General features: G+C 47.0%; 1 protein-coding gene across 1 annotated transcript in view; it reads left to right on the forward strand.

Moving 5' to 3' along the window:
- Positions 1-12,500, forward strand: part of LOC118285133 (cingulin-like protein 1) — a 45,579-nt gene that overhangs the window by 29,601 nt on the left and 3,478 nt on the right. Inside the window, exons 7-18 of the mRNA XM_047329523.1 lie at positions 4,910-5,362; positions 6,088-6,369; positions 6,869-6,910; positions 7,483-7,581; positions 9,094-9,246; positions 9,362-9,469; positions 9,863-9,921; positions 10,413-10,560; positions 10,644-10,748; positions 10,856-11,008; positions 11,588-11,755; positions 11,848-12,021. Coding sequence (XP_047185479.1) covers positions 4,910-5,362; positions 6,088-6,369; positions 6,869-6,910; positions 7,483-7,581; positions 9,094-9,246; positions 9,362-9,469; positions 9,863-9,921; positions 10,413-10,560; positions 10,644-10,748; positions 10,856-11,008; positions 11,588-11,755; positions 11,848-12,021 — 1,944 coding nt within the window. The remainder of the gene's footprint in view (positions 1-4,909; positions 5,363-6,087; positions 6,370-6,868; positions 6,911-7,482; positions 7,582-9,093; positions 9,247-9,361; positions 9,470-9,862; positions 9,922-10,412; positions 10,561-10,643; positions 10,749-10,855; positions 11,009-11,587; positions 11,756-11,847; positions 12,022-12,500) is intronic.

Consider the following 12,500-nt stretch of genomic DNA (forward strand, 5'->3'; position numbering starts at 1 on the left):
ATGCACTTGTAGAAGCTTCACTTCACGATCCAACGGTCGACTGTTTCATTACTCGTCTAGTCGTCGGCAAACTTCCGCACAGCGAATTATTGGTTCAATGAGATTAATCTGAGTCAATGCAAAGACGCGAGTGGACGGAAACTGCCGTGACCCGATAGCCAATCAGCGCCGAGATCCTCCGGAGGTTCGTGTCCGACGGAGGTCCAGACCTTTTCCGCGGTCTGACGCGTTCACACACACGGGAACATCTTTGCGTTCTGGCCTCTGAGCGTCGAGGTCAGGTGTCGGAAACGTGAGAGTTGACGAGGACGTGAGTTTGACGCGTTGGAGTCTTGTGGAGTTCTGAGGCTGAGGTTGTTGAAGATATCAACGAAATGGAAGCTGCAGAGAAACGTGTTCGTCTTGGTGGAAGTTACTAAATGAGTTCTTAATGGGGATAATCCGCAAAAGCACCGATTTATTCAGCCGTCACCTCGTCGCTGGTTCCACGTCCCGACAGCTGAAGTCACCCGTGATGAGGACTTAGAAGGAAATAGGTCGACTCGCTGCAGACGGGGATTTCACATCTGACACACACGCGTCGCCGTTTTTGGAAAACCGATCCCCCGAAATAATTTGCTGCACGAACACGAGTCCAACGCTTTTTCTTGGTGACGTTTCTGTTTTGTGCGTCAGGAGGACGAGGGGGGATTCGAACCCTCGGCGTCTTCGTCCCCGCCGTCCTCCCAGAGGCTCCGCGGCCTTTTCATCAGATTATTTGCGGTTAATCCGTCGGAAAATGAGCCCGGATATGTATAATCACGCATCATTTGGATTAGATATTAATTTAAAAGATTTGGATTTAGATTTTAATTAAAAGGTTTTTTTTGTAGATTCAGTGATCCCACCCAGATTTATTAATTGTGAAGTGAACACTGTCCCGTGTTCTTTCTCAATCGACAGATTAATATTAACAATTATTAATGAATTAATGAACATGAAACATCCTCACATTATACAAAAAATGAGGACAGGCGCAGAATGTAGATCTGAATTGTGGGTATAAAATAATAATTCCCCCCAAAAAACATTAAATATTAAATATAAAAAGAAGAGAATTCATACTTGATTTGTTTATTTCAAAACATAAAGAAAAGGAAAAAAAACTGCTTTGAGAGCATGTTTTTACTGTTCGATCAAACCCTTTAAAAAATTTATATTTCGGTTTTCAACATTTTATATTAACTCCAAATATTTGTCATCTGTAGCTCGGCAGTTTTGACTTTTAAAATCTTCTATATCACAAATAATCAGAAACTAAAACAAGGGGTCAAGTACAAAACCTCGGCAGCACTCGAAGCTCGTGGGAAAATGTTTTGGGAAAAAACATATTTAGAAAAGATCCGTCTGAAATGAGGATTATTGTTTTGGTTTGATTATCATTTGTTTAATATTCACCAGATTGAAACATGTTCTGCTGCTGTTTCTTCTTTTCGATCCTCTGCCGACATACGTGGGAACTCTTTAATAAGCTGTGTTTTAATTATCCGTATTTAACATATCACTTAAGCATATCATTGTTTTCATATTTGATAGGCTTACACTGATAAACTAAACCCGCTGATCATATTCTGTTGTTCCCACGTTAAATAGAGAGACGTGAAAGGATTAGTCTGAGCAGATTGCAGCCTGATTTGTAACAAATCTTCACATTTAGGGGATAAATGTGTAAAGTGTAAACGGACGGGACGGAGCGGCGCTCGGTCGCTTAATCTCTTATTTACAGCAATGGGGCAGGTGTGTGTGTGTGTGTGTGTGTGTGTGTGTGTGTGTGTGTGTGTGTGTGTGTGTGTGTGTGTGTGTGTGTGTGTGTGTGTGTGTGTGTGTGTGTGTGTGTGTGTGTGTGTGTGTGTGTGTGTGTGTGTGTGTGTGTGTGTGTGTGTGTGTTTGTGGGGCAACGACAACAGGAACATATTGCCGGGCAGATTGCTTCAGGCCAAACGTAGCTCTACGTTTTGCTCTCTGTGAGACACGTACGTGTCCGACACACGACGGCTGCCACTAATTGGTTGTTTATTATATTTAATATGATTTAATATTAATATTAATATTTCTACTACTACTACTATCTCTTCCTCTTTACTTTTTTACACTGTTTTATTATCATTTATCATCTAATATTGTTACGTTATTGTTATTATTATTAATTATTATTGTTATTATTAATAAAGTCTTTCGTACGGAAGCCCCTACAGGCACAAGAGATTATTTTTTTTGTCAGGATAATTTTTTGTAATTGGGTGAAGACATTTCTTTTCCCCTTCATGCAAATTATTAATTGTTGGATTTTTGAATCTGTGAGAACAGATGACGATATTTAGTCTTTCCCGAGAGGCAAGTGAATTTTTTTGCCAGGATCCTTTTTAATTTCAATCTTTTTTGTGTTCCATTTTTTAATAACCTGTCTGCCTCTCATGTCAACTCTCACAAAGCATCACGAACACCCTCCACACCGATTTGTCTCTTACTCCGTACGACGTCCTGGTTGATTTCACCCATCACCTTTAATTCACAATTGCATTATGGGAGATGTAGTATCTTGTTTTTTTGGAGCGGGTTATTGAGCTTCACCACAGACTGAAAGTCTGGATTCCTCCGTCCTTGTCGTTCTGATTTCAGCGACTCCATTCGTATTCTCTCTACTAACTCTTCTGCTGGTTTTGTATAAGTTTGAAAAAATCTTTTTTTTAAATTTGTTTTTGATTTTTGATTATGAATCAGAGCTGCGTTCCATCGTCGTGTCGGAAAAACCTCCACCGAACTTTTGTTCCGAGGAACAAAAGCCGCCCAGCGCCTCTGCAACCGCTCGTCAGTTCACTGTCTCTCCCAGGGTGCATTGCTGTCACGTATCTGGGTCAGATGGTGTGCGAGCTCGACGCCATATGTCCGTACTGTAGTGAGGCCACGGGGAGCGGAGGAGGACCAGTGTGTGTGTGTGTGTGTGTGTGTGTGTGTGTGTGTGTGTGTGTGTGTGAGGGGGGGGATATGGGCCTGGTTTTCCTGAATGAAGCCGTCTGTATGGAACTATACAGGAATACACACATTTCCACCCACATCTATATTCCAAAAATTCCACACTGCGCTCACTGTACTGTACTCACTGTACTGTACTTACTTTACTGTTCTGTTCTTACTGTACTGTTCTGTACAGTAAGAACAGAACAGTCCCTCGCTCCCACCCCGGCCCCGGCTCGGCGTCCCCCGGGGGGGAAGACGGCGAGGGGGCGTGAGTCCCTGGATTAAGGCCACTCGAGCCCCGAGAGTTAAAACCCCTCTGGACGCTCGCCGCTTCATTCCTGTGAGTGGCGTCGGCCTTCTCGTTAGAGGACCGTTAATTAAATCTGGATTTGTTCAAGTGGCTTTTTGGCAAAGAAAATGGAGGAGGGGGAAATTGCCGCCATTTTCTGTTCTCTTCCCCTTTGAGTGTTTGGAGTCTGTCAGTGTCTGTCTGTCTGTCTGTCTGTCTCTCTCTCTGTCTGTCTGTCTGTCTGCCTGTCTGTGTGTCTCTCTGTCTGTCTCTCTGTCTCTCTCTCTGACTGTCTGTCTCTCTATCTGTCTCTCTCTCTCTCTGACTGCCTGTCTCTCTCTCTGTCTCTCTGTCTGTCCCTCTGTCTCTCTCTCTGTCTCTCTCTCTCTCTGACTGCCTGTCTCTCTCTCTGTCTCTCTGTCTGTCTCTCTGTCTATCTCTCTGTCTCTCTCTCTCTCTGACTGCCTGTCTCTCTCTCTGTCTCTCTGTCTGTCTGTCTGTGTGTCTGTCTGTCTGCCTGTCTCTCTGTCTGTCTGCCTGTCTGTGTGACTGTGTCTCTCTCTCTGTCTCTCTCTCTGTCTCTCTGTGTGTCTGTCTGTCTCTCTGTCTGTCTCTCTCTCTCTCTGACTGCCTGTCTCTCTCTCTGTCTGTCTGTCTGTCTGCCTGTCTGTGTGTCTCTCTGTCTGTCTCTCTGTCTCTCTCTCTGACTGCCTGTCTGTCTGTCTGTCTGTCTGTCTGTCTGTCTGTCTGTCCCTTTCTCTTCATTTGTGTGTGAGAAAGTATGAATCTGCGTTCCAGACGAGGGTGGTGAGCAGATGTTGCCGTTGCTCGGGGGGATTTATGTCAGGATGCGAACACACACACATTCACACTGGCCTCGTGTGTCGTCATGTGTGTGTGTGTGTACATTCCAACAGTCAACAACACACACACACACACACACACACACACACACACACACACAAAGGTCCCAGAGTTAGAGACTAGTTTGAACTGTTAACGTGCTGCTTTCAAGGAATAATGAAGAGTTCAAATTAGAGGTGGTTTTGGAAAGATAGATAAAGATGGACGACGCGTCTCCACTTCCTGTACAATAAAGCCAAACGTCTTGGATACGGGTGCCTCCGTCTTGCTCCTTTGAGTCCGCTCTTCATTGAACTTCTTCCACATGTCCAACATTACGCTGCGTTCACAACAAACGCAAAGTGAATTTTTCGGACGCGTACATGTGGCGAGTTTGGCCGCCCGAGGACTTGATATTTACTCGTGCGAGTAACGCAAGTGAATAAGACCGATCCGATCTCAACGCTAATTGGCGTCACGCGAATATTTTCTTGCGAACACGTTCAAATATTTCAACTGGAACGAGTGAACTCGTGTTGCATCATTTGTGCCGTTCGCATCGCTCCGGTGCAAAAGACACGAATAAAGTCTACTCGTGTCTGTGCATGGACTTTGTACGTAATCTCCATCGTGTCACGTGTCTTCGATGACAACGCCTCGACCAATGAAATCCAACGTGCCATTAATGGCTCTTTAGTTCTCCACTGGCCTGTCACTGCTGCGACTCTTGCTTCATAGTTTTTTCCGGGGGGGGATCTGCTTTGTGTTCAACTCTTTCAGCGTACGCCCGAGTCCTCGTCCTCCCACTCAAACGCAGAAGAGGCCTGGAGAGCCAGTCATAAGAAACCAGCCGCGGGCCCGTCCCGTAGTTCAAACCTGCGCCGAGCCGGAAGCGTCAAAGACCTGATTAGTAGATTCTCAGACGACGTCTATCCCAGCGGCGCCGCTGCCTTCGGAGGAGGACGAACCCCGAACTCCGCTTGTGCCCCCGAGCCTCCGAAGTCCAAGTCGCCTGCGTCCGCGCCGAGCGGCGTCGGGCCGGACGGGCGTCCAGTTCCCCGCATCGCCGTGACTCCTCCGCTCGCAGGAACCGCTCGGAGCGAGGCCCAGAGGGCAGATCGGACGAGCGCGAGGAGCGATGGTCCAGCAGGGGGCGGGAGTGAGACCGATTCAAGCAAAACGCAAACCGCCGACTCTGGTAGCGATTCGGTGACGGACTCTGGAGTGGGATCGGTAAGGAAACCGCCCCCCGCCCGTCTTTTGCATGAAACGAGAATCTGAAGACGGCCCGAGCGCATGGCGGCACCGCAGGCCTCTAACGCATCTCCTCGCATGACTTAAGGCGCCGCTCTCCATCCGCATGGCGACTGGAACAAATGAAACCACGGCGACTCTCTACGTCACAGATCTCCCTCCCGCTCTCTGCTCTTTTGATTCCTTCTCTGCAAATGAGCTAAAAATCATAACTTCACACTTTGACCGTGGTGATTTCTCCTTTTTTTTTCGCTGCATGAAGTGATTGCGACGTATTGAACTGTCGTTGTTTTGGTGTTTGTTTGTATTCTGTTCACTTGCTTGGTGGAATTATAAGATTTCTGTATTTACCCCCCCTAGTGGCCATTTTCATACACTGTATCTTGGAATATTTAGGAATAAACATATAGTTAGTAAATTAGGCAAACGTATCCATTTCCACATACGTTTTTACAAGAATAAATCATTGTGTTCATAATTTCTCCCCAAATTGCTCTTGTTTTAATTTTTTCATGTACCGACAATGACTTTCCTGTACTTTCTAACTTTTATTTCAACCGTGTGTTCACCTGCTCTCCTGCTGTCGATCACCGACGACACCAGCAAATGTCAATGTTACATGTCTGTGCACTGCGCTCATCGCGTTGCTCGTGTACATACAGTAAATACACGCTGAGTGATCTCATCCCTCCTGTCTTCTCCAGGAAACTGAATTGGAGTCGAACAAGCAGCCCGACAGCCCGTCGGAGGACGAGCCCACCACGCCCAGAGCGGTGCCGCCCAGCCAGAACCCCAAGTATCAGCTGTTCCTCAACAACGACCTGATCAAGACCAACGGGCTGAGCGGCAGGGACGGCGGCGGCGGGTCGGCCACGGAGAACGGGCCCAGGTTGGCCCCATGGGAGAGCAACCGGCTGGGGATGAACCACTACCGAGGGTCCCTGGAGTCCCTGGCCTCGCGGGAGTGGGACACGATGCCCGACAGGGTGGGTGAGGCGGAGCGTGTGTGTGTGTGTGTGTGTGTGTGTGTGTGTGTGTGTGTGTGAGCGAGACCTGGCATATTAGAGATTAGAGGGTCTTTATTGATAATCAGAGGCAGTTTTTTTTTTACAGCAGCAGTTATTGAACAGTGCCCTCTGCTGGACAAAGTTATGTTACTGTCCATACACTAAAAAACATATCTTGTTATTATTGTTCAAACCTAAAATTCTTTTAGAGTTTAATAAATCGACGTTATTTTTTGCCTAATGTTAATGCAAACTATTAGCAATGTTTTCTATTAAATCTTGTGATCATTTTAGTTTTCTATAAATCGAATTTGCAAAATAACATGGTGAACATGACGGAAGCAGAAATTATTTGTGCATCTGCGAGAAACTAAACTGACTCACTTTATTTATTTATTTTTATTTATCATTTATAGTAATTTCTAAGTGATAATTGTCATATGTAGCATTCATAAAATACATTTTTTTCCCTTTCCAGTTATTGAACCGCGACGTCTTTTGGACCAAACACATATTTAAGGTTTCTCATTGGCCGTCCCCTCGTCACCTGACTGATTCATATGTACCAGAGTTGCTCAACTTCAGCTCGTGTAAAACAATGAACCACTCAAACGAGTCAAATCATTTTAATAACTTTAATTAAAAGTTAAATTATGGTTGAGGAACCATGAGCTGTACAGCGACAGAAGTTTTCATCCTGCATCAAATCTAATCTAATCCTCTGATTTATAGGTGGTTATCGTATTTATCTATTATCAACTCTGACTCACTGAACAGTAATTCATCACATGTAATCATCTGTAATCAACACCTGATAATATTTACAATGTAATAATCATCCTGTTAAAGTAATAAAAACCTTGTTAGTTAAATTGGTTATCGTAAGCAGTAGAATAATAAATAATAAATATTTATTACATTAACAGGTTTGTTGAACATGTTGAGTAACAAGAGCCAAACGTATTCATGCAAATTGTTGTCTTTTGTTTTTTCTTTAGTGATTTAATATAATGTGTGTGTGTGTGTGTGTGTGTGTGTGTGTGTGTGTGTGTGTGTGTGTGTGTGTGTGTGTGTGTGTGTGTGTGTTGACAGGTGGGGATTGTCGACAGCCCCCCCAGAGTGTTCAACAGTCCGTACGCCACGACCGCCTCCATGGATTATAATCCCATGTATCGAATGTCGGAGTTCAAGGTGTGAAACTCTTTCTTCTTATTTTATGGAACTTTATGCTTCTGTTTGTTGTGATGTCGTATTTTCCACTTCGCTACATTTATTTTACATCTGTAGTTCGTTGCATTTGACTTTTCTGATTAACATTTTTCCTCTTTTTTGTTATGATAGAAAACAAAACTTTTCTAAAGATTACAGCATTTTTTTTGAAGCTCCGACAAAGACATATTTCTCATTTCATGTTTTGATTTAAATAATATTTTTTGAAGCCCGTTGAACCCCAATAGTCCAATATCACTTAAACCATACATCAAACTTTATATGCAATAATCAGTCACAGGGAACATTTCTAACCAGAACGAGGATTGTTACTTTACAGACGTTTGTCTGATAACAAATTTATTGCTTCTCACACAAATCACAATATCATATTTACATTATTTTGTTCATTTTAATTTTTCAGTTCTTAAAAATGCTCTTAATGTAACAGAAACATTCCAGCCACATTTGGAGTTTGCAAACAAACTTTTTTAAGTACTCTTACTCTTCCTCGTCCTCTTCCTCGTCCTCCTCCTCGTCCTCCTCCTCCTCCTCTTACTCTTCCTCGTCCTCATCCTCTTTCTCCTCATCCTCTTCCTCCTCATCCTCATCCTCCTCTTCCTCCTCCTCCTCCTCCTCCTCCTTCCCCTCCTCCCCCTCCTCCTCTTCCTGGTCCTTCTCCTCTTCTTCTTCCTCCTCCTCCTCCCCCTCCTCCTCCTCCTCCTCTTCCTGGTCCTTCTCCTCTTCTTCTTCCTCCTCATCCTCATCCTCCTCCTCCTCCTCTTCCTGGTCCTTCTCCTCTTCTTCTTCCTCCTCCTCCTCCTCCTCCTCCTCCTCCTCTTCCTGGTCCTTCTCCTCTTCTTCTTCCTCCTCCTCCTCCTCCTCATCCTCTTCCTCTTCCTCCTCCTCCTCCTCTTCCTGGTCCTTCTCCTCTTCTTCTTCCTCCTCCTCCTCCTCCTCATCCTCTTCCTCTTCCTCCTCCTCCTCCTCTTCCTGGTCCTCCTCCTCTTCTTCGTTCTCCTCCTCCTCCTCCTCCTCTTCTTCCTGGTCCTTCTCCTCTTATTCTTCCTCCTCCTCGTCCTCCTTCTCCTCCTCATCCTCTTCCTCCTCCTCCTCCTCCTCCTCCTCCTCCTCTTCCTCCTCCTCCTCGTCCTCCTTCTCCTCGTCCTCGTCCTCCTCGTCCTCTTCCTCTTCCTCCTCCTCCTCCTCCTCCTCCTCTTCCTGGTCCTCCTCCTCTTCCTCCTCCTCCTCGTCCTCCTTCTCCTCGTCCTCCTCATCCTCTTCCTCCTCCTCTTCCTCCTCCTCCTCCTCCTCCTCCTCTTCCTCCTCCTCCTCGTCCTCCTTCTCCTCGTCCTCCTCCTCCTCCTCCTCTTCCTCTTCCTCCTCCTCCTCCTCCTCCTCCTCCTCCTCCTCCTCCTCTTCCTGGTCCTCCTCCTCCTCCTCCTCCTCTTCCTCTTCCTCCTCCTCCTCCTCCTCCTCCTCCTCCTCCTCCAGGGTCTGTCTCCCGCCACCTCGGACATGAACCTGTTCAGCTACAACAGTCGCAGTACGAGTCCCGTGGGCCTCCCCACGCCCACCCTCACCACACAACGCCCCCGCTTCTCCACCTTCGAAACTCTGAGGAGGAGGAACGAGGTCAACAACCCGGTACGTTGACCCCACACACACACACACACACACACACACACACACACACACACACACACACACACACACTCGGCCGTCTCCTACATGAGCTGTGTTTCCTGTGGATGTGCTGCAGCAGGTGGTTCCCTCCTCACACTACAGTCTGCGCTCCAACACTCTGGGAGCGCCCAACAGGAAGGACTACATCGAGGAGCTGACCAAGCAGATGGACGCCTGTCAGAAGGTAACACTCATCACCAGGTGTTGGACAGAAGAGACCTGTCGTCTGTCGTCTGTCGACTGTCGTCTGTCGACTGTCGTCTGTCGTCTGTCGTCTGTCGTCTGTCGTCTGTCGACTGTCGACTGTCGTCTGTCGTCTGTCGTCTGTCGACTGTCGTCTGTCGACTGTCGTCTGTCGTCTGTCGACTGTCGTCTGTCGACTGTCGTCTGTCGTCTGTCGTCTGTCGTCTGTCGTCTGTCGACTGTCGTCTGTCGTCTGTCGTCTGTCGACTGTCGTCTGTCGTCTGTCGTCTGTCGTCTGTCGTCTGTCGTCTGTCGACTGTCGTCTGTCGTCTGTCGTCTGTCGTCTGGATCTACAGTCACAACAGATTGATCAATGAGTGTTTTCTCTCTCCAGCGAAACCAGTTCCTGGAGGCCGAGAGTGTGGAGATGGAGAAGGAGAGGAACCAGATCAGGTCTTTGTCTCTTTCTCTCTTTCTGTGTTTGTTCTTTTTCTTTCTTTCTTTCTTTTTCTTTCATTCTTCTACTCTCCTCTCATCTAGAACTTTTTTAAATTTATATTTCTGATGTTTCCTAATCTTCGTTTGCCTTATACCTTTTTAATGTTGATCTCCTAAAGCTCTTTGTAACCCTGTTTATGACTATAACTGTTTCTTTATTATTATCATCATCATCTTAATCATCTATTATTATTATAAATGATGCTATTTTTACAATCATTATTTTGCCTCTTAATTCGTCTCAATCTTCAAATGTTTCAAACGTTTAGCAGTGACCTTTCCTCACTTAATGTTTCTGAAACCACACCCACCAGTGATGTCACAGTGCACTGACCACACCCTCCGCTCACCTGCACTTCACCGCAGCAGGTGAAGCTTAGCGTGAAGCTAACGGCCGGCGGCTAACAGCTGTTCCCCCCCCCGTCCCCCGTCCCCCCCGTGCGCAGGTTCGAGATGCGCAGCCTGCTGGTGAACAACGAGGACCTGCTGCGCACCAACACCCAGCTGACCAATGAGATGAAGAGGATGAGGGAGCAGATGGTGGAGATGGAGCGAGAGAGCCAGACGATGAGCGAGAAGTTCAGGGAGATGGAGGTAATGACGGGACGATGTCCGACGTGTGTGTGTGTGTGTGTGTGTGTGTGTGTGTGTGATGACTCTGGTCTTGTCGGGCGCAGATCGAGGTGCGGGAGGCGCGGGAGGTGATGGTGGAGGCCAACACTCAGGAGTACGCCTTCAACTTCCTGCAGCAGTCCCTGAAGAACAGGATCCAGGACGCGGAGGTACGGTTCCACACGGCGGGCATCCGAGACGATATCGATGGCGGTGGCCTTCGTTGTTCGTCGCAACGGGGCGTTCATTGTGTTGTGTGTGTGCGTGTTGCGTTCAGGAGAACCTGGACAAGCAGACGCTCCACGCCCAGACTCTGGCGGAGAAGCTGTGGCTGGCGGAGAGACAACTGGAGGACCTGGAGGTCGACAAGGAAACCAAAGACAAGAAGACGTCTGAGCTCAACAGCACCCTCCTCAGGCTGGAGTCGGAGGTACATTAATAGAACTGCCTCGCCTCGTTTTCTAGGTCCGGTGTTTACACTATGTTTCTCTAAAAGAACTATGTCATTTAGTATTTGATACAAAGAAACGGACAAAGAGTTGAGATTGTTTGAGTTTAGTTAGTTGTGTTGAGCTAATGAGCGAGAATATGCAAAGAAATTTCCTCATATTGGCACTAATGGTTTATTTGTTATGTATTCTCATATGATATCTCACCTTATCGTATCGTCTTTTATCTTGTCTGAACGTATCTTGTCTCATCTTACTGATCTTACGATATGCCCGAGGAGCTTTCCTCGTATTGGTATCGATAAAGTTGGTCTTCATATCTCTTCTCATCTTATCGTGACGTGCAGGGTCTTATTCTATCTTATCTCAACATATCGCATCTTATTTCAACGTGTCTTATCTTATCGCATCCGATGAAATGCAAAGAAATGTCCTCGTATTCTTATCGTATCTTAACCTGTCATGTCTTATCTACATTATCCTAATGTATCTTATCTTTACCTTTCCCTGATCGCATTGTCTGGTGTCGTACCGTGCCGCCGGCCTCCCGTCTCCTTCAGCTCGGCGACGCCCTGCTGGTGTCGACGCAGGCGGCCACGGAGCTGAACCTGCAGCAGAAGCTGCGTGAGGACGCGGCGCTGCGGGTGGATGAGCTGGAGGAGTCGCTGCTGGAGAAGGACCAGGAGCTGCAGAGGCTGCGGAGCCTCGTCGGCAGGCTGCAGGGAGAGGTGCGGGGGGCAGGGCGCCGCCATCACCCGTCAGCCCCGGCTCCACTTTGAGACGTCGCAACGCTGGTGAACATGTCCAACATTGTCCGCAGGTGTCCGGCAAGCTGATCGACAAGGAGCGCACGCTGGAGGAGGAGATCCAGCTGCGGGAGCGGATCCAGCTGCAGTGCAAGCAGGCGGAGAGGGCGGTGGACGACCTGCACATGGAGCTGCAGAGCACCAACCAGGCCCGGGACGACCTGAGCAAACAGCTCAAACAGGCCCAGGTACAGTCGGCTCCTCCCACCTGCACGCACGTCTGTTAGAAAACAGTGATTTTAAATCAGCTGGGTGACGTAGTTTCTTAAAATAAACTCTTGGGTTTGGTCTTTTCATGGAATCCGTCTACTGTAAAACAATATACGGACAAATCCTGAATGATTCATCCGGAACTCTTCACATGTATTCGAACAGAGACGTCCACATCAACTAATCAGTCGTGAAAACCCTCAGAGTTTGAGGTCGAATCGGGAATTAATTATGCGAATCCTGCGTTAATATAGTCCATAATCCCACATATTCCTCCTCATGTCACCGTTTCTGGAGATGCAGTAACTAATCTGAGCGACGAGCAGTCGTCGTCACGCAGGAACGACCGCAGAGCAGAAGTTTGTTTGGACGATGACTTATTATTATTATCATTATTATTATTAGTATTATTATTATTATTATAATTCATATTATTTAAAATCGGTGTCCGATTCAG

Source organism: Scophthalmus maximus, chromosome 20 (assembly GCF_022379125.1).
Source record: "Scophthalmus maximus strain ysfricsl-2021 chromosome 20, ASM2237912v1, whole genome shotgun sequence".
In the NCBI taxonomy this organism is placed as follows: Eukaryota; Metazoa; Chordata; class Actinopteri; order Pleuronectiformes; family Scophthalmidae; genus Scophthalmus; species Scophthalmus maximus.